This window comes from Camelus bactrianus, chromosome 1 (assembly GCF_048773025.1).
Source record: "Camelus bactrianus isolate YW-2024 breed Bactrian camel chromosome 1, ASM4877302v1, whole genome shotgun sequence".
Lineage (NCBI taxonomy): Eukaryota > Metazoa > Chordata > Mammalia > Artiodactyla > Camelidae > Camelus > Camelus bactrianus.
Genome location: NC_133539.1, coordinates 113,666,720 through 113,688,212, shown reverse-complemented (window position 1 = coordinate 113,688,212; position 21,493 = coordinate 113,666,720). Strand labels below are relative to the sequence as shown.

At 42.0% G+C, this 21,493-nt stretch overlaps 1 protein-coding gene across 22 annotated transcripts in view; it reads right to left on the bottom strand.

Moving 5' to 3' along the window:
- THRB (thyroid hormone receptor beta) overlaps positions 1-21,493 on the bottom strand; it is a 383,076-nt gene that overhangs the window by 59,862 nt on the left and 301,721 nt on the right. For 20 of the 22 annotated variants that reach the window (XM_074371514.1, XM_074371555.1, XM_074371466.1 and 17 more), the window contains one exon: positions 14,777-15,037. The exons of the other annotated variants lie outside the window; for them this stretch is intronic. In XM_074371514.1, the coding sequence (XP_074227615.1) occupies positions 14,777-15,037 (261 nt within the window). The remainder of the gene's footprint in view (positions 1-14,776; positions 15,038-21,493) is intronic. 22 annotated transcript variants of the gene reach the window in all.

Genomic DNA, 21,493 nt, shown 5'->3' with positions numbered 1-21,493 from the left:
TTTTAATGTTTTGAAAGTTCTGGACAACTAATTATGTGTTTCAACACACATTCTAAGATCACTGTGATGATTTATCCGTTTTTCCAAAGATGTGCCTAATTTAATGCTACTTCATATGTGTATTTTGATCAAAATGTTTGTTTCTCTACCTCGAGGAGAAAACAATGCTCTTCAACATTTTACTTTTTTTAAAAAGGATATCATATATGCTTGGCATGTATATCACATAGTCATTCATTTTATGTATTCTTTAATTTCTAATTACTTCTAATTTAATCACCCACACCAAGTAGATCCATTTCCTACTAATTTAATGTGTTAAGATGATTATTTCACTGTAATTCACACTGATGGACTTGATTTGAAAAGTTGAGTGCTTATTTGAGTAGAATGACTTCGACATTTAACAGCTATAGTATACTTTCTTTATTCTAGAATAACATATCGGAGATTAATTTTATGACAGATTTCCCTGAATAACAGGAAGAATGAATGAGTGATTGAGTCATCTGCATTTACTCTGCTTTTTCACCTTTAAGAACAACTAATGCAGTATCTAGACCCTGCCACGTTTTCAAAAGATGTATTCTTTGTTCATTAAAGGCTCCAGTTCCCCACTTACACTTGAAAGTATCATGAAGAATAATTAGAGGTAAAAAGTTCAGACAAAGTTCTCATCCATGCTACATCATGGATGAACTTCAAAAGCAGTATGTTAAGTGAGAGACATCAGTCTCATTGTATGATTCCACTTTTGAGTAGGGTCCACGAAAGGTAATCTGTATGGACAGAAAGCAGGTGAGTGGGCGCCCAGGGCTGGGTACAGGAATGAAGGGTAACTGCAAGTCAGCTTCTGGTTTCTCTGGAGGAGATGGAAATATTCTAAAATAAGATTGTGGTCATGGTTGCCCAACTCGGTAACTATACTAACAATTAGGGAACTGTACACTCAAAACAGAGGAATTTCATGATGTGTAAAATACATCTCAACCAAGCTTTGCCAAAATAGATGTGAGATTACAAATAGCTCGAGGTAATTAAAACTGCTTGTCAAGCTAAGGAAAATTAGGAAGTTCACATCATTTATACACCAATACTACGTATGTTAGTTTTCTAGGTCTCATGGAGGATACACCATAGGAGGAAGACATGACTTTCCCCTGAAATTTGCAGCCAAACTAAGAAAGCATATCAACAAACAGAAGCCAGTATCTGACACCCTAGTACCCCCGGTGTTAAGTGAATGTGGAGGAAAATGGAGTTATTATTTGTGGAACAATGTGAGTTAGATTCCTTTTTTTAAGCTTAAATAATTATTTCTTGGCTTTTTTTTTAAAAAAAATTGGGGGGTTAATTAGGTTTATTTGTTTGTTTATTTTTAATGGAGGTACTGGGGATTGAACCCAGGACCTCATGCCTGCTAGACACGCACTCTACTACTGAGCTCTACCTTTCCCAGCTGCTTCTTTATTCTTCTCTAAGACAAATGCCAGCCAATAGAGTTTTCACTATTGCTTGGCCATCCACAGGGTTGCTGCTCATTTCAAGTCTAAGTTCACAGCTCTTCCAGCATTTCCATTCGGAAACCCCATGCAGGAGGCAGGGTGTCTCCCCCAACTTCCTTCTCTCAGCACCCAGCACAGCACTGGGCAGGTGGGACACACTAAAAACATTTCTTTTGTTTTTTGTTTTTGCTTTTCTTTTTATTTTTTAACATCTTTTATTGATTTATAATCATTTTACAATGTTGTGTCAAATTCTAGTGTAGAGCACAATTTTTCCATTATACGTGAACATACATATATTCATTGCACATTGTTTTCTCTGTGAGCTACCACAAGATCTTGTATATATTTCCCTGTGCTATACAGTATAATCTTGTTTATCTATTCTACATTTTGAAATCCCAGTCTGTCCCTTCCCACCCCCTGCCCCCTAGGCAACCACAAGTTTGTTTTCTATGTCTATGAGTCTGTTTCTGTTTTGTTTTGTTTGTTTTTTTTTTTTAGATTCCACACATGAGTGATCTCATATGGTATTTTTCTTTCTCTTTCTGGCTTACTTCACTTAGAATGACATTCTCCAGGAACATCTATTAAAAAAATTTCTGATATAAATCACAATGAACTCACAGTCCCAGGGAATCTAACAGTCATGTTCAGAAGCCACAGGAAGACAGGGCAGAGTACAGTAACTCCTTTAGTAAAACTTCGTGACAGTGTGAAGAAAGATATTCATCCTGACGGGGAACAGAGAATCACGGCGGAAGTGAGATTTGAACTGGGCCTTGAAGCAGGAGGGGAATAAATGGGGATTTGTAAATGTTTTCAAAAATAGGATCTACTTCATGCTGATACCCTGAGACCCTTGAGATCTAGGACTGGTGAGGGGAAATTCTTCACTCTATTTCAGGTGTCAAAAACAGTCTAGAAAGATGCACAGCAGATACCAAGATTCACCTAAAATCCACTACAACCTTAGTTGTTTTGTGATTTACTAGATTGTGGAAAGAAATGAACGTCCAGGTCACAAGCGACTATTTTCTCTCCTTAGGAAAGTCCTCAGATGGCGGGGAATCTGCTTTCTCTCCTGCTACAAAGAAACGTGGCCTCCAGGTAAGCAACACCCTGTCACTCACACCTTCCTTAAAAATGTCACAGGTAACAGAGAGACAAGTAACTTTCATTCTTGAGACACGCGCCCTTCCAGCACTGAATGGGTGCCTCAGAGAGACGTGGGTGGTTCGGAAGATCGGAAACTATTTCTGAATCACACACTTAAATTCAGATTTTTATAGGAACAAACATCATGCGAGACAACATTTTTGTTGTTGTTGTTGTTCTTGTATTTTTGCCCAACAGGCATGATCTGATTCTAATCATGAGGAAGCATCCGTCAGACCCACACTGCGGGACATTCTGCAAAATAATCAGCCTGCACTCTTCACAGATGTCAAGTGCTGTGAAAGTGAAGGACAAAGAGAGCTTGTGAGCTGGTCCAGAGTAAACAGACACAGAGACGAAATGGAAGGTCCTGGCCCAGAAAACAAAACCGGTATCGGGAGCAGCTGGTAGTGGCCTGGCCCAGCCTTGCTTGGGGGAAATGAAGTCGAGAGCCAGAGACGCGTCCTCTCTCTAGCCCTGGTCTCAGCCTTGACCTGCCCTCCGGGGGTGGTGGGGAGAGGGGTGGGGAGGGACAATTTGTGAAAATTAAATGAAGCAGGTAAAGTAGATAGTAGTACCCATCCATGTTAAGTTTCCTGACTTTGATGGTTGTACTATGGTTTTCTAAGAGAACTTCTTTGCTTTTAGGAGACACAATGATGTATTTAAAATGGCATGATGTCTGTAACTTACCCTCAAATGGTTCTGAAAGATAATATGTATATACGCAAACACACACGTAGTATTCACACAACCAGAATGATAAAGCCAACGCGGCAACATGTTAACACTTGGTGACTCCAACTGAAGGGCATATGGGAGTTCTCTGCACCATTTCCACTTTTTGGTAAAGCTGAGATTGCTTTAAAATCAAATAGAAAGGAATTTGTAGGTTTGCGTCAACAGATCTTCCCAGAAAACACACAGCTCACTCAAACTTGAAGACATGATAGTCCCTTGCCACCAATTTTTTTCCAGTTCAACTCTTAGAAACAGAAACCAACTCAAAAAGTAAGCAGATTTTGGTGGTGATCATTTTGAAATATCTAGAAATACTGAATCACTGAGTTGTGCACCAGGAACCAGCATAGTGTTGCAGGTAAATTATACTTCCCAAACAAACAAACTCATAAAGAAAGAGATCAGGTTTGTGGTTACCAGAGGCGGGGGTGGGCTGCGGTGTGGGGAGGGGGAATTGGATAAAGGTGGTCAAAATGTGCACACTTCCGGCTATAAGATACGTAAGTACTAACGATGTAACATGCAACATGATCTGTATAGTTAACACAGCTGTAGGTCATATATGAAAGCTGTTTAGAATCATTACACTGTGCACCTTAAACTCATACAGTGCTGTATGTCAATCATACCTCAATATAACTGAAAGGAAAAAAATTTAAAGGAAGCCAATTTGCAGGCAAACAAGCAGCAAAGTTAAACAGCCTGAGATTCATCTAGGTAAGAAGGGTATGTCAGATTGACAAGTATTACCTTCTTACTTTTAGTGATTACCACTATTCTTACTATTCTTAATTCTTGAAGGCTTATATTCTTAATACTACAAAATATTGTAAAAAAAAATCATAAGAATGAGCATTCACTTCCTTTGTTTGTGGAAGAAGAAAGACTCAAACATAGAATGATCACTGTAAAGTTAAGAATGAGCATATGTGCAACCAGAAAGAGAGAACAGGAAAGCACTACCCCCACGTTCGGCCCTAAATGTTAAATGAGATGGACCCACTGCAGACACTTGTCTCCTTGGAAACCCGGTCAATTGAAACTCCTGCCAAAATTAACATGTATTTCTTTTTCCCCCTTAAAGGCAGGAGCTTCTTTTACTTACAGTTTTGACCTTTAGTTTTATATCTTAGGCTTATTATAAGACGTTCTTTCCAGAGCTAGGCAAACAAGGGACCAAAAAAGTATCTTTTCATTAGTTCTGAGGCTTGGCTTACAGTAGCATGACCTTTGTAGCGGCACATTCTGGGACACACGTTCTGGGGATGGGTAAAACCTGCCACTGCCTGAATATTGCCAGCTAGACTAATAAACCATCAACCCACACAATATTCCAACTCATGTTGAGTGACTTCACATTATAGCTAATTGAGTTGAATAGTCATATTTGCAACACAGTTCTGTATTTTAAGAGGCGGTAAAGTTTAATAAAGGCAAGTCTTTTATGTAAACCAATACTGACAAATGCCACGGGGATAGTGGTTCACCAGAGATAATGGTTCTGTTTCAGATCAGTGCTCTGGACCATGGAGGACTTCCTACTCTCTTTTCCAAAGCCTGGCTGGTTCTGGATTTCTGGTATCTTTGCAGGTCAAGTCAAGAAGGCTGAACTGGTCCAGAACCGAGGCTAATCTCTAAAGACAGCTCATCATTAGCATCCGGCACAGAAGAGACTAACCATCCCTGAGTCAATACAAGTGACAAGGGCAGGTGAAGTGGCCCCCGGGAGACCTGCTGGTCCGTCTGCAATGCCACTGCCAGACATGTGCCTGGCATGGGGTCTCTGCATCTCTGGGGTTTTCAAAACCCAAAGCCTCTGCCCTGCAGAGGTAAGGACAGAAGGTGGTACTCATCACCAACACCTTCGGGGGAATACGTTTATTATGGCATGTGAGAACATTTTCAGAAGCTGACGGGGGACGAAGCCTAGACTTTCTGAGAACTGAGAACAGCCTGGAGACTCCGTTCCTGGGGGAGCTGGTCCAGACACTGAAGGAGGCAGCATAAGGCGACTGATTTCCCAATTTATCCTGGAGCTGGTGCTCTGTTTTTATGACGATCATAGGTTTTTGGGGCCAGTACTGATTCAGTGTATTTTCCGCGCAGGGGGAAATACGGGTATCGTATTGAAGAGCTACTTTAAAGTGGTGCCTTGGCGGATGTCCTTGGCTTCTTTGTGGCCACCTAATCTCTGATTACGGTATTTGTTGGAGAGAGTTAGTGATTTGTCCCAGGTTAAATAGCGGGAAAGTTTAGAGGCAGAAGCCAATCATAGACTTCTGTTCTAAACATTCCCTAGGTGTCCACTATGTGCTGGGCACCATCCCTAAGACTTGACACAGCAGGCCAGCTGTGTAACATCAGGATTATTGGAATGTCTTTTTTTTTCAGCTTTATTGGGGTATAACTGACAAACAAAATTGCAAGATATTTATTTAAAGCATACATTGTGATGCTTTAATATATTTATACATAGTGAAATGTAGTTAATTAGCACATCCATCACTATATATATATACATACATTTTTTTGTGTGTGTGAGAACATTTAAGTTTTACTCTCTCAGCAGACTTACATCATACAAAACAGTGTTATCTGTCTTGGAATATCTTGATAGACAACCATCAATATGCCATTCAAGCATTTGTCTAAATTTGAGTGGAACTTTGTATTTTTATCCTGTGTTCCAGGTTAGCTCCTGGCAAGCAGTGAGGTAGGTGATGTTAGTTTTCAAGGCACCGTGTCTGAGGGGAACGTCATGCCTATTGCTCAGTGCACAACCTGACAACCTGCACAATGCTACGTGGGAGTCTCGCTCTTTATTTTCTCTCTCGCTTCTCCATTTCCCTGTGATGCTTACCTCTTTCCTGGCCTCCTTCCGCTTCCACTTCTTCCATAGCCTTTACTGGATCTTGTCAAAGAGGAAAGGAATCTGACCCAGTTCTCCACTTGGAGATGCTAGTGACTTGGTCAGAGACCCAGCCAGGAGGTTTGCATTTTGAAAGACCACAGAGAAAGGGCCATGATGAAATTGTAGGCATTCAGGGCAGCCCGTGGGAGAAGGGAAGGACTTCGAATTCCATTGGTCCCCTATGCTGTCTCTGTAAGGCTGACTCTCCCAATAACACGTGTTCAACTTCAACGCAAGGTCAGTAAGTTAACTAACTCATGTTGTACCTGATTTTGGATGAAAACTACCTGTTGGGAGCATCACGGGATTTGGCTGCCGGGTCTGCTCCCACTGCATCCATTATATTCCCGGCTTTGGAGACTTCAGTCCTGCCAGTATCGACTTAGTGATTATTCTGACATGGGCGTTCTGCAGCTCTAGTACCTTATCTGCTCCAGGTTTCCAAGCTTCATTATGAGAAAATAACTTATTTATTGAGCACTCACCGTGTCCTATGAAATCATCTAAGAGCTTATTTCTTTCTACAATTCTGTGAGAGAGGGTCCCCCGTTTTGTAGATGAAGAAACAGGCTCAGGCAGGGTAAGTGACTTGCTCAAGGTTCAATGGCAGGTAAGTGGCAATTTGTGGCAGAATTTGACCTAAGGCTGAAAACTAGGTATGTGCTAAGACCCACCACTCCCATCTCGGTGGGTCCCACTGCCCTGCACCTTGCCCTCAGTGTAGACCAGTGTCTCCTCCATGGTTTGAGATTTCTTCCTTAGGGTGCCTGGAATTCTCTTGCTCTTTTGTGTTATAATAATATAATGGTAATATCTGGAGAAGATTCTAATTTGAAAAGACACATGCACCCCAATGTTCATAGCAGCACTATTTACAATAGCCAAGACATGGAAGCACCTAAATGTCCATTGATAGATGACTGGATAAAGAAGCTGTGGTATATTTATACAATGGAATACTACTCAGCCATAAAAAATGAAATAATGCCATTTGCAGCAATATGGATGGACCTAGAGATTATTATAGAGTGAAATAAGTCAGAAAAAGATAGATATCATATAATATAACACTTATATGTGGAATAAAAAATGATACAGATTCTTTTTATAAACCAAAAACAGACTTATGGACATGGAAAACAAACTACAGTCACCAAAGGGGAAAAGGTGGGGGAGGGGTGAGTTAAAGGTTGGAGATTAACAGACACACATTACCGTACATAAGATAGATAAACAACAAGGATCTACTGCGTAGCACGGGGAACTATATTCAATTTCTTTCTTTTCTAATGGAGATTTCATTTCATTTTATTTATTTATTTATTTTTTGTGGAGGAGGTAGTTATGTTTACTTATTTATTATTTTCTTTTATTTAACAGAGGTACTGGCAATTGAACCCAGGACCTCATGCACGCTAAGCATGTGCTTTACCACTGAGCTATACCCTCCCCTCCATGTCTTGTAATAACTTATAATGGAAAAGAATCTGAAAAGAAAAAAAATATGTGTATATATAACTGAATTGCTTTGTAGTATACCTGAAACCAACACTGTAAATCAACTACATTTCAATGAAAAAATAATAATTTAATGGTAAAGAGCTCTGATGCTAGAGCCAGGCTGCCTGGTGCAAATTACATTTCAGCTCCTTCGTACTTTTCTTAGTTTCTTATTTAATTTCTTAAACTTTTTTTTCAAAGGTTTCATAATAGCTTGGTTGTTGCTGCGGATTCTCCTTCTGGTGGCTCACGCCTCTCCTGCAGCTGTGTGCGTGATGGTTTGCTCTGCTTCCCTTCATGAATGTTTATACCGTTTGTCAACTGGTTTCAAGGCGCAAAACGGTGACAAAAACTGGAGGAAGGGGACACCAGGCTAACAGACTGTTCACATTTGAGGAACAGGTATCATTTAGTCTCTAAGTGGCAGGCACTATGCTTTACATACATTATCTTTCATCTTTACAGCAAATCTGAAACCTGGGTATTATTACCTCATTTAATATTAAGTGGACTCAGGGTCAAAGAAGTTAAAAAAAATTTGCCCTGAGTGCATAAATTAAAGAGTATAAAGCCAACCTAAGCTTGTCTGACTGTAAAGCATAAGATCTTAACATAAAAAAAAGACACAAGTTATTCACTAATACATTCTTACTGTAAAAAATGTCTGCCGCTGTGTGTCGAGTTAATATTACCATCTTTTTTCATTTCACTCTTTCCTTTTTAAGGTATCTACTGTCACAAGGGTGATGTGTATCCGGGAAACTTTTTCTATGTGTGCACACGCAACTATAGACTTTTAAAACTATATCTGGGATCATACTAAATGAATGGTTGCTTTTCCATTACATTTTGCTAAAACCACCCTTGTTGAAAAATATGTTTTCTAGTAGCTGCTTTAAATAGACCATCATTTATTTGAGCATTCCAATCTTTCAGTAATATAAACAAAGGTGCAAAGAAAACTTTTGAACACAGATCTTTGCGCCCTTGTGTGAGTACTTCCACTGGACGGACTATTCTAAGAATGACAGCTGGGTCAAAGCATGTCTGCATTTTACATTATAATAGATGGCTGCGGAATTGACCTTGCAAAGCTCGTGGTCCCCCCACCGCGCCATGATGCATCTCAGTGAAAACCGAAATTGGGTAGAATAGAGCCCTGAATTGCTGAGGTTTGCCTTCCTTTGACATTGCTGTTCCCAGCTTCCCCTCCCCTTCTCTCCAACTGATGGCTTTTTTTTTTTCTTTTCTTTTCTGGCCCTTCTATTTCTACCTGCCCTGGGCTCCTTATGGGCGCACCTCCCTGCCTTTGAAGGATCAAGTCTCAGTGCTCTCTAGCATATCCCAGAAGCTGGTGGAGAGCACTTACTCTCCCGTTGACGCTAAGGCTGCTCCCCAGTGCCTTGAGGTAGACGAATCACACCTGGCGCTCTCAGCAGGGACCGCCCTCCCTGATGGGTGGGGAGCAGGGGGCAGAGAGAAGAGTGGAAATGGATGGAGCAGATGGTCTACTACTGGAGGGCTCAAGCTTTTTAATCCTCCACCTTCTAAAGTACTCATTTACCTGAAGATGTCCTTGTATTTTTCTCAAGGACAAAGATAGCAATCCCCTGCTGAAAATGTGACTGTCTAACTTGAAAGATTATAATGCACACAGACTTGACTTTGCGTCTCTCATTTTGAGAACCCTTTGTTATTTGGGTAAATGAGAATTTACATCATTTAAAACGGTCATCGGTGATTTGATTCATTTGTTTTCTTCCTTATGAAGACCATGAGTTAATAGTCTGTGCTTTTGCTCACATAAGATATTGTTTTAAAAATTACTTTAACTCATCTAAATCTTGGGGACAGTTTTAATAAACTATAGTATATCTATAAGCAAGAATAATCTACAGCCAATAGAAGTCAGGATTCAGAAGAATATTTAACGACAAGGGAACAGGATGTATGTTTAAGCATTAACAGCTGGTTAAAAATGGTATGCCTAGGGTGATTCCAAGTTTGTAAAAAACAGATATGCACAGAAAAAAAGACTGAAATATAATAAAGATTTTTATACCGCTTGTCTTTGGAGGATGGAATTACTGATGATTTTAAAAAGTTTCCTTTTTTTAAACTTTTGGGAAATTTTCACTTTTTGTACATGGGAAGCTTTTATAGTGAGAAAAAGTAACTTTTTAGTAAGATGATTTTGACTATCTTTTCTTGCCTTCCTGGGCATCTGAGATGAAATTCTCTTGGTTTTAACCACAGAGCAGACCCACGGAGAAAGTTCAGTGCAATCACCAGATTGATATTTTTTCTGATGTAACCAGGGAGGTGGGTCATTCCCTGCCTTGTTTCTCCCACCAGGTTCCAGTGTTTCAGGAAGGTCCCTGGTTGACCTCAAGGGCAAACATGCAAGTGTGGAGGTCTGACTGCCTGGGTTCAGCAGGGCTGGCAAGGTCCAGCTAGCTACAGGGGCACGTGCATCTGTCTCGGACCCATCCTTGTGGGACTGGTGGGACCTGCGGTTCCTGGAGAGAAGACCAAAAGTGCATGAGAGGGTTCAGTGGAGAAGCTTTGTAAGAACTTGGATGAGGAACAGGGATCCAGCCAAACAGAGTGGGAATCTCAGAAGAGCTCAGGTCCCAAAGGGATGTGTCACTAGGCTAAGTGATTAAGCAGAATACTCATTTGGCAATTAAAATAAGCCAGGCCTAAAGGAAGGGCTAATCAGGAATAGGGAGACACAGAAGGCTCCCCAGGTGCACTCAAGGAAGGGAAGAAAAAGGGCACATCCCCCTGTGTCCACTAGGTGGCAGACCCCTTCCTTTACCAGTACTAAGACTTGTGCATATTCTCAGGCACTTTCTGATACTCAAGAATCACTCAGATTCCTGGGCCCCTTTCCAGAGCTTCCAATTCAGTAGTCTGGGCTGGGGCCCAAGATTCTGCATTTCTAAGAAGGTCCAGGAGCTGCTAGTGCCCCTGGCTGGTCAACTTTGAGCATCATCTCAGACTCTGGGAAGAGGGGAGGTGGGCGGGAGTATGGGGATGAGCAGTCAGTTCAAGTTGTGACAAAAACTCAAGGGAGGGGTGGCGTTGTGGTAGGAAGGTGGCTTGGGGAAGGGAGTGGGGTCACTTGCTTCCGGTTGGAAATAGCCTCTGGTCCTAGAACAGATTTGAATTGTGGGATCTGCAGCAGAATGTCAGGGCTCTAGGGCTCTCCATTCATTGAAATGGGTTACCAGTTAATTTCCTTAGAATGACTGGAGCACAGAGGAGCACACGTATATGCAGACTAAAATGACCGCGGTATTCAGATCAAAACGAAAAACAAGACATTAGGTACACACCAAAAATCAGTCTAAAGAAAAACATTAAGAATGCTGTAAAGAGTAAATCAGCAAATCTCAGACAACTTGAAGTGAAGGACCATTTAAAAAATAGCCAGTCCATCATGGCCCAATACGCGGGATTTGCTAAACAAGACTTTTGCATAGCTCTGGCCCTGAGTGGCTGACCAGGCGGGTTTGACAGTACCCAGCTGGACTCTACCCTGTTTAGTGAGATGAAACCACAGATCATGCATTTGAATGCCAGTGGCAGTGCTACTTGCCTAGGACACTTCTAAAGCTTCCTCTCAGTTTCTCTACCTGCATCAACAGAGAGAGAGAGGTAGGAAGTAACAGTTTGCATAAGAGCCCCCAGCCATGCTTGGAGGTGCACTGGTCTAGACCGGGCAGATTACTGATCTGGGAGATGGGCTTTTGCACAACTTCAGGGAGTCTATTTGTTCTTTGAGCTCCCACACTGCAGATTCTTTTTTTTTTTTTAATTGAAGCATAGTTGATTTACATTGTTGTGTTAGTTTCAGGTGTACAGCACAGTGATTCAGTTATACATATATATGTATATTCTTTTTCAGATTCTTTTCCATTATAGGTTATTACGAGCTATTGAATATAGTTCCCTGTGCTCTTCGGCAGGAACTTGTTGTTTATCTATTCTGTATATAGGAATTTGTATTTGCGAATCCCAAACTCCTAATTTATCCCTGACCCCCTGCACTTTTTGTATCCTTTAAGGGTCATTTTAAGAGTCCAATTATATTTGGGGGGGGTCCTTGAAATGGGGCTACTTGGAGATATTTTTGGTTCTGCTGCTATTTCTTCCAGGACATGAAGGACGATGTCCTGCACAGAGTAGGCACTTAATACACAGTGATGGGATGCATGCATGGGATTGTAGCCCAAAAATAAGAAAGCAGATGTGCTTGGGGGGCTGGAGAGAGGGCCAGGAAATAAATGCCCAGCAAAACAGAGCTCTGCTCACAGAGAATGTATGGAGGTAGCATGAAAGCAGAGTAGATGGAGGGGGGCCAACACCAAAAAGAAAAGAGCAATCAGTCAAGTTGTTTCCCCTGCCTCACTGCTCCCTCACCAAAGGCAGGTGTCCACTGGGAATGAGTGAAATGCAATTAATGAGGTTTTGGCCATGACAGCATAGGTTCCGAGCATCTTCATGCTGAAATAAGGCACCTGCCTCACCTCCTTGCCAACATGAACCCTGGTTGCTCTGGAAATTACCTCAGTTGTTTTCCTTTTTTTTTTAATTATTACTTTTTTTTTAATGGAGGTACTGGGGATTAAATCCAGGACACTGTGCATGCTAAGCACGTGCTCTGCTACTGAGCTATTTCCTTCCCTCTGTTTTCCTTTTAAAACTAGAATCCTGTGGAAGGACTTTAATAATTTCATTATATTTTCATATTAAACAATTCTCTGACTTTCAGCAAAAGAGAGCTAAATGAATCCAAAGTGGATTATCAAGCCTATCCTGCCCGAAACATCACCTCTCACCCCACACTCAACTGTCCTGGTTTCCTTTGCCATCCTTTACCAGGTGCACAGCGCAGCCAAGGGAAGATTTGTGATTTAATGATGCATGGCTAATAATAATGATCACAGTAAGAAGAAAGCTGCTGTTTAGACAGCATCACGTGAGAAGTAGCATGCCAAGTGCTTAAATAAATACATTACCTTATTCAGTTCTATCAATAATGCCATAGGTTTGCTCAAGGACAGAAAGTAGAAGGGCTTGGGTTCTAGCCCAAATACGTCAGACTCAAAAATCTGTGGTCTTCCCCACTGGATCATACTCAGGGTCTTGAATCCAAATAGCAACTCTTTCTTTTTGCTTTCAAGGTGAATCAACAAACTGGAAAGTGTAGAGTGTCGAGAACTCTAGATACCCCAGGCCAGGGAGGGTATAGCTCAAGTGGTAGAGAGGATGCTTAGCATGCATGACGTCCTGGGTTCAATCCCCAGTACCTCCTCTAAGAATAAAGAAAGAAATAAATCTAATTACCTACCCCTGGCAAACCCCTCCACAAAAAAAAAAAAAAAAACCCCAAGGCCAAGATTTCTCACAAAAGACGGAGACATAGATGGGCCCTAGGAATGAATGAATGAATACCAATTGTGAATAAATCAGATTTAGCTTGTGAGGTCCTTAGATCATGAGGACACTGCAGTTTCCTGTAAACCCAAGACACTTCACTATAAACCAAAGAGTGACATGGTTCTGATGCCAGCTCATAAAATCTAAAGATACAACCTGGTTACAAATTCTAAGACTCACTCTCAATTGTATTTGAAGTAAATGTGCACACACACACACACACACACACACACACACACCCCTGTACTATATTCTGACTCCTTTGAAAAAAACTTTTTTACTCTTTTTCTAAATATCCTTTTCAATTTCTCAAATCTTTTATATAATATAGATGAGGGACAATTCCAACACAAACCCTCCCGAAGAGAACACAGTTTTGACTGTGTTCAAATCAGAGCTCATACCGCTATTTTATTATTATTTTTAGATAATCCTATCTTCATCGGAAACAATCTGCACATGCAACTTCCCAGGTCAACTGCTGGTTCCAAGGAGCCTTTGAAGTGTCTTCGGGAAAGCTCAAGGACCAGCAGTTTTTTGAGATGGATAAATTCAGTCATGTGTTTATGTTCAAGTTAGAACAGTTTGCAAAAGTCCTTCATGGGTCCTATATAGAAGTCCTTACAAACTTTCATGAATGTATCTTGGTATGTGATTGCCAGGTTTTTATACACACCATTTAAACCTTTATCATGAGTCAAAGTCCTTAAAGAAAATGGACAAAGACCTTACTTTTAAAAATGCTAAATTGAAGAATGGGGAGTCGCATGAACTTGGACTTTTAAAGACACAAATTGATTTAAGAAGCAAAGATTTTGGGGAGCCCTAAGACAATAAAGCGATCAGCACCAAGACATCTGTCAGGGCGGAGGGGACCTGAGGTAAAGACCAGTTAAATCTAATGCAATCAGGAACTTAGGCCAGTTGAACATTTTGTCATGAGGTGACAACCCCCTAACACCATAATCTTGCCTTTCAGGATGATGACACAGGACTTAATGAGTAAAAGAAAACAACTTCAGACCTCTCTTTTGAACATGAATTGTCTACTTAGGTTAAAGGTGGACTGTGAGATCCCATTAGCTACAGGCACAACTGGGAAAAGTAATGGCCACAGACACACATACACACATACACACACACACACACGCACACACGCACATACACGCGTGCGCTGCAAAGCAAGTAGTTATGCAATGATAGCAATGTCTGTTTCTACTCAGATTCGAAAACAGAATTAAAGCCAAAACTAACAACCCTCCTGCTAATTAGAGAAATAAAAATGTCTCCCCAAGCACCCCAACACAATATGAAACTGAAATGAATTGCTTTCCTTTGGAACCCACTTATTTATTTACGTTTAAAAGAAGATTCGGGGATAAAGAAACTTGGAAAGAGAGCAGCTGGGGAGCCCACAGACACCGCGCACGGAGTCCAGGAGTCGAGCGCACACACAACAAGAGCTCGTTTCCTTGCTGCAACCCTGGATACCGTCTAACAAAAATCTGGTTACCTTTACACTTCTTCTCTTCCGTCTGGAAGGTCTGGGCACCTGGGACACTCGGATCGCTCACATCGTCCTGGTCCAGATGGAAGATGGAGCTGGTCCAGGGCGCCTGGATGAGATGCGGCGACGACTGTTCATTCTTCAGCGAGCTGCGCCTCTCCGGGGGGCTTTTCCTGCGCAGGCAGCCTTCGGACATGCCCACCAGCTTCCAGTCCTGCTCGCGGTCCGGACAACGCTTCGGCTTGTCCCAGGCTGGAAGGCCATTTTCTGGAGGGTTGAAACACAGGAGATGACGAGCTGTTGGCATGGCCAAGACTGGGTTGAGTTGGAGAGCTTTGGAAGGCAAGTTGTTTCCCAATTCTTTCGGGCTGACCGGGTTCACATGGCCCTCCGCTTGACGGCAGTGGTAAGATGCAGGGGGTACCAGCCTCGGGCATGTGGCCACCGCAGCTGGATTGCCTGTCGGAGTAATCAACACCTCCCCCCTGGCTTTTAGTGCCTAGAAAGACATCAGCGTCCCCACGGGAAGGCTGCCCTCTTGCCCGTCCCGCTCCAACAGCAATGACCCTGGAGCAAGTTGACACCCATTTATGTGACTGCTTAGATGACCATTTGAGGTCTTGAGGGTCAGGGCTGGCCGTGGACACTTTTCAGAGCCTCAGGACATAAAACGTGCAGGGTTCGGCCTGGTTTGACTTGGGTTTTATCACAGGCTGACCTGAGGGGCACCCTGTTCCTTAAGTGGGACATGCCACGTGGCTGCGCAAGACTGACAAGTCCATTCTCCTTGCTACCCTCCACTCCCCAGAGCCTACAACAGCGGGAAGAGAAACTGTGTGGGTGGTTTCAGTGTCGTCCCAAACAGGCGGTGAGATCAGCTGAAAAGAGCAGATAGTGCTTCAGTGTGGGGCGATTTACAACCCTAATCATAGAATGAAAGACCCCAAATCTCTTTGGTTGAAGTAAAGGCAGTCAATGGCTTATGTATATAGTATTGTTTTCTCTATTCAGTTTATAGGGGCTTGAAGGTCTGCTCTCTAGAAAATGAGGAAAAAACCAGAATAATATAATGAATATAACTTTCTCATGCTAACCTTCCCTGGTGGCACGTTATACCTCCCTGAATAACTTTACTGAACGTGGAAATGAAGTAGAGAGTGAAAACAAACAAGCTAATATATAGACTTGTAGATGCATTCACATTAAAACACAGAGGTCATCTGGCCATCTGTATTTCCAGAAATTCTTAGGCTAAGGTCTGTCAAAATGCAAAAGCAAAAGAAAAAAACTAACATAAATAGAGTTCTACTTTTAAAGTGATTATAAACAGTGATCGAAAGACAGCAATTTATAAGTGACATTTTCTTTTACGTTGAAATAAAGGACCATACGTATGTGCATCAGAGAGACAAGTCCATCCTGCTCTGTGCAGAGTAACTGGGAATTTAAAGCTGCTTTCCAACATTTAAAATGAATTTTAAATTATTTACTGCAAGGCTTAAACATGTTTCAGGTTTTCACAAGCACCCTCTGTAAAGCTACTAGATGTCTCCAGGGATGTGGGGGAGGGTGGTTTCTCTAAGCATCTCATCTGTCCTCAGCCCCTTTTGGAAGCTGCATTTATCCTTCCTGGTCTTTGGGTTACTGGGTGGAAATCCTGGTACCCATACACTTGATTTCTAGCACAGGAGAAGACTGTGAGCGACTATGACAATAGAGGAATAGCTAACACACGATTTCTCCATCACAGTAAGTGGAAATGCTGCAATTTGCAATATCCTAACTCGGCCAGTAAGCAACGATCCCCTTTAAAAAAAAAATCTTACAATACTTTTGGAGGTAATGTTTGATCTTATTCAGAAAAGAGCCATGAAAATTCACCCTGTGTAAGGGGCATCGGGAGAGGTGAGTTACCCAGACCTGGGATCTTTCTCCTCAGTTTACATGCCGCTGTTTGATGCGTGGCGAATCAGAAAGGTCTGGACCCAGCTGTGCCGGCTACTGGTGCAATTACAGACACTTAGTCTCACTTTCCATGAAAGGAAAACAACAGATTAAGATCTTGGGAGACTGGATTGCATTTTGGACTACACATATCTATGTAGAATCCTTGCAGGTACCTATTATCCAGGAGGGGTTGAGGTTTTCATGATCTAAATATAAAGCCACTGAATGCAAGGGTCAGTTCTGGGCCCAGAGAGATTTATTTTGTGAAAAGCCTTCTCGCCCATGTGTGCTTCTATGGTGTCTACTCTATTTTCAGGGACTCTAAATCTTTGGTACCTCGCACTGTGTAAAGCTCCATTTTAAGTCATGTTCAGGTTATCATAGTATTTTGTAGAGCCTCCAACATTTGTTTTTTCTGCAGAAATTCTTAATATTTGGTATTCATTCCCCTGCCTGAACAGAAATTAAGAAATACAGCCAAACTGGGTAGTCGCAGCTTCCTAGTGAATGGAGCTGGGCAACATGCGTGGATGAGATGCTGAGAGTGACTCCACCCAAGGGGACAGTCATCCCCAAAGCACAGCTGGTTAAAGCCCACTCAGCCTGTCCCCTGCGCCAGCAAGAGCAGGGATTTCTTCTAAGCAAGGGAGGCTATGTGTGGGGTGAGGTAGGGGATAGGATCGCCCTCTGTTTTCCTGAGAAAAGAAGCTGTGGTGGTTTGGGGAACGGGCTCCATTCGTGGGAGGCATTTATGAGCTCAGAATTACTGTCTGTAATTACATTCATGATAATGATATTCAGTTGCTTAACGGCAGGTTTATTGGTCGGGGCTCTGCTGGAAAATCTGGGGACTGAAAAGCCCTGGCTGGGTCATGGGAAAACTCAAGAGGGGTTTGTTTAAGGAGGATCCTCCCGGGAACAGCGGGCACATGTAATTCCTACGCCATTCCCAAAGAGGGATGAGACAGGCTCCTTAAATTCTGCCTGGGAGGCTGTGAACTGTCACCTCCACATTTGCTTGGCAGTGATGGTTTTCAGGGATTTTCTGCTATTTCTTTTTTTTTTTTTCCCTGCTTTTTCTATGTCTAATGTCCATATCCTTCCATTCCCCCAAACTCAAACCAATGAGATATGTCTTTTTAGAGGGATTAAAAAATCTCAAAATATTAAATTTTCAAACGTTGGTGAGCATCAGAGTCACGTGAGACGGTATTAAAGGCAGAAAGACCAGGCTTCCTGAAGCCGGATGGGGCCAGGGCACTTGTATACTGAGCAAGTTCTCCAGGTGTTTCTGATACCCAGTGGAGTTTGAGATCCACCCAGTTAAGAAAATCTAAGGTTAGAAAACAAATTATTGACATGTTTCAGATAAGAGTGCAATCTCCTTCTCAGACTCTCACTGTTTTACTCAGCCTTGGACTAAATTTGCATTATAATTAAAACTTTCATCAATTGTTTTAGAATCTACTGCGTGAGGCATTAGAAGTCAGCAGTTAATTGGATGTTATCTTGTTGATTGCAGGCATGAACGTAAATAAATATTCATTCAAAAAGCCTGCTGCTCTGAGGATTATACGGGACACAAATGTGCACAGTAGTAGAAATACATTTTTATTTCTAAAGGAAGATTCTGGAGATGATCATATCTTCTGTCATATGAAGTATGGGTCTTTCAAGGATCTCAGCTAACATGTGGTTTTTAATATTTCATATTCTAGACATCAAGACGATTCATCAATTTAATTTGTCAGTTATGATGCAAATGAATAATTAAGTAGAATCAAAGGAAATGACATGTGAACTGTTACTAAAATAACCAGACACACACTGGCCTGTGTGTCTCCAGGGAGTTTAGATTTGAATGACTGAGTCTGTGTTCGATGACCATAATTCTAGCGATTGACTGACCTAAAGGGTTCTTTTGCAAAAAGAAACAAACATAAATCCCATTAACGCGACTACCTATATCTCATCTCTGGAAATTTCCTTAAAGATGATAAAAACCAAATCCATCCAGCAGAAAAGGGAGAATGATATGAACAGACTCAAATATTTCAGGACACAAAAGCAAGCTGATACCTTAGAAAAGTAGAAGGCAAAAGAAATAAGATTATAATAAAGTGTTCAGAAAGGGTCAGTGGAGCAGGCTGGGATGTCATGGCACCAACTATGAGTGTTTAGTTTGCATTAAAAGACCATCAAGATGAGGCACTGGGTCCCCACACCATATTCTGCATTCGGGGATGTATATATAACGTGCTTTGCAAACCCACGGACTGGGTAGAATTACCACAGCCTGCTAAGTAGGCTGTCTCTCATTTCCATTTAAATATTTGCTTCATTGAAATGTAGTTGATTTACAATGTTGTATTAGTTTCTGGAGTACAGCGCTGTGATTCAGTTATATGTATACCTATAAATATATACATATTCCTTTTCATTACAGGTTACTGTAAGCCACTGAATATAGTTCCCTGTGCTCTACAGTAGGACCCTGCTGTTTATCTATTTTGTATTTAGTTGTTTGTACTTGCTAATCCCAAATGCCTAATTTATCCCTCCCCCGCTGCTTTCCCCCTTGGTAACCATAAGTTTGTTTTCTATGTCTGTGAGTCTCTTTCTGTTTTGTAAATAAGTTTGTTTGAGTCATTTTTTAAAAAGATTCCAAATCAACTATACCTTCAATTTAAAAAGAATGGGGAAAGTAAATAAATTAAGAAATAAATCCTTATAGCAAAACAAAAAACCAAAACAAACAGAAAAAACAACCTCCTGTCCCATAAGTTTCACCTTGTTGAATTCTCAGACTATGTACACATCAGCTGATTTACTCGTGGGGTCACGTAAAGCAGGAGACTAAGATTTGGCTGAGCACCCACTGTGGGCCAGGTACAGAGCTGGACACTCGGACTCATCTTCATAGCGTCCCTGGAAGTACACAGAGCTATGCTGCTCGAGGGACAAGGAAACTGGAAGTCAGAGAAGCACCTTCATCTGCCCTTTCATGGCCTTTGTACGGTTACCTGATACGTTCTCATTGTTTGCCTTAGTTGGGTGAGTTGCCACAGATCTATTAATAGCTATCATTTGATTACTACTTTGAAAGTTCTTTATAAACGATGTTTATCATCTTGTTCAGTTTTTCCAATTGACTCATTTATGTTCACAGCGGGTCTCCCGGCTTTTACTCTCCACCACCTACAACCTCCCGTCCACTCAGCAGCCAGAGTGAGCCTTCAAAGATATACAATGGAGCTGATTTCTCTGCTGCTTAAAGTCTTCTGGTGACTTCCCATCAATACGGGAATGAAGACCTCATTTACCAGCCTACCCGGCTGAGCCCTCCTGGGGCTCTGCCCCACTCTCTGTCCTCTGGCCAGTGGGCTTCTGACCTGGGAAGCACCTTCCCACCCAGCATCTTGGCAGAAACTCTCCCCTGTGCCTTGAGTCCCCTTTCCGGATCCTTATGTAACCACTTCCTATTGTACCCCGAAAGCTGCTAGGATCCAACTCCCTCTTTCTTTTATATGAAGGTTAGATTTCCCCTTTTGAAGAACCTGTCAGGGTTGCATTTCTCCATGAAGACAACCAAAAATGAAAAGCCTGATGGGTTGGACCCATGTACGCCTTGGTGGAGGGAGGAGGCAGGGAGGCTGGAAGATCAATGTCCCAGCTCTTCTATACAGTGCCTGGAAGGTCTCATCTCGGGAAGATCACTTCTTGTCTCCAGGCCTCAGTTTTTCCATCTGTAAACTGGCAATGTAATATTGCCCATGGGATTTTTCTAAGGCGCAAATGAAATAATGCATGGGAATGTATTTAGTGATTAAGTGCAATTCAGGGTACCCAGTGCTGTAACTACCTAATCAATGCCATGTGTATGACCACATGGGTCTCTTTCTAGCCAAAGGGAAAAATACTATTAATAAAACAGTATGTTACTTTTACTAATAAAAAATTCCATATTCAATGGATATATCGACACCACTACCGCCGTCAAACACCACTGCCACCTCCACTCCCGTTACCACCTGGTCCTAAACAGAACATTGTGTAGGCGAAGTTGTTTTTGGTGACCTCCCACTTCCTTTTGACCCCCTTTCTTCTTCCTTCTCCCTCTTCCCAGGTATTTGCTATTTCCATGCTGTCCTCTGGGTGCTCAGTCCCCACTGTGGGCGGATCACTTATTCACAGATCTCTTAGTAGCCTTGGGCAAGTCACTTCACTTCTCTGTACTTCAGTTTCCTCCTCTGTAAAATGGGAACATTCTCCTCTAGTAATGATTAAATAAGGTAATACACAAAAAGCTCTCTAAACAGTGTATGGCACATTGTAAACACTCAGTAAGGGTTAGCTCTTTCCTCACGCCCTGAAATGATCTCTGCCTTTGCCCCATCGTCCAAACTCAGGTTCTCTAAACATGATTTCCAAAGAACATCTCCAAAAGAAAGAAGTTTGACAGATGACTTCCCACTACCATGTTAATGGCTGGGAATCTGGGATGAGTCACCCCTCTCAGCAGATTGTGATTTTTTAAAGAGGATGCTTGAAAAGTGTAGGGCTATGGCCCAGGAATGAATGTCTAAAACTGGATTCCTGACTGCTGTGCAAGGCAGGTGGGAGAGACAGTTTGGTGAAGTCCATGTTCAGAACAGGATTAAGGCATTTCCGTTATGGCTGGCCTGACCGTCTTCACACCTGGCTTGCTTAGCTTGGTGGGTCAAACAGCACAATAGTGAAGACACAGATTTGATCCCTACGCAACCTTCAAGACCT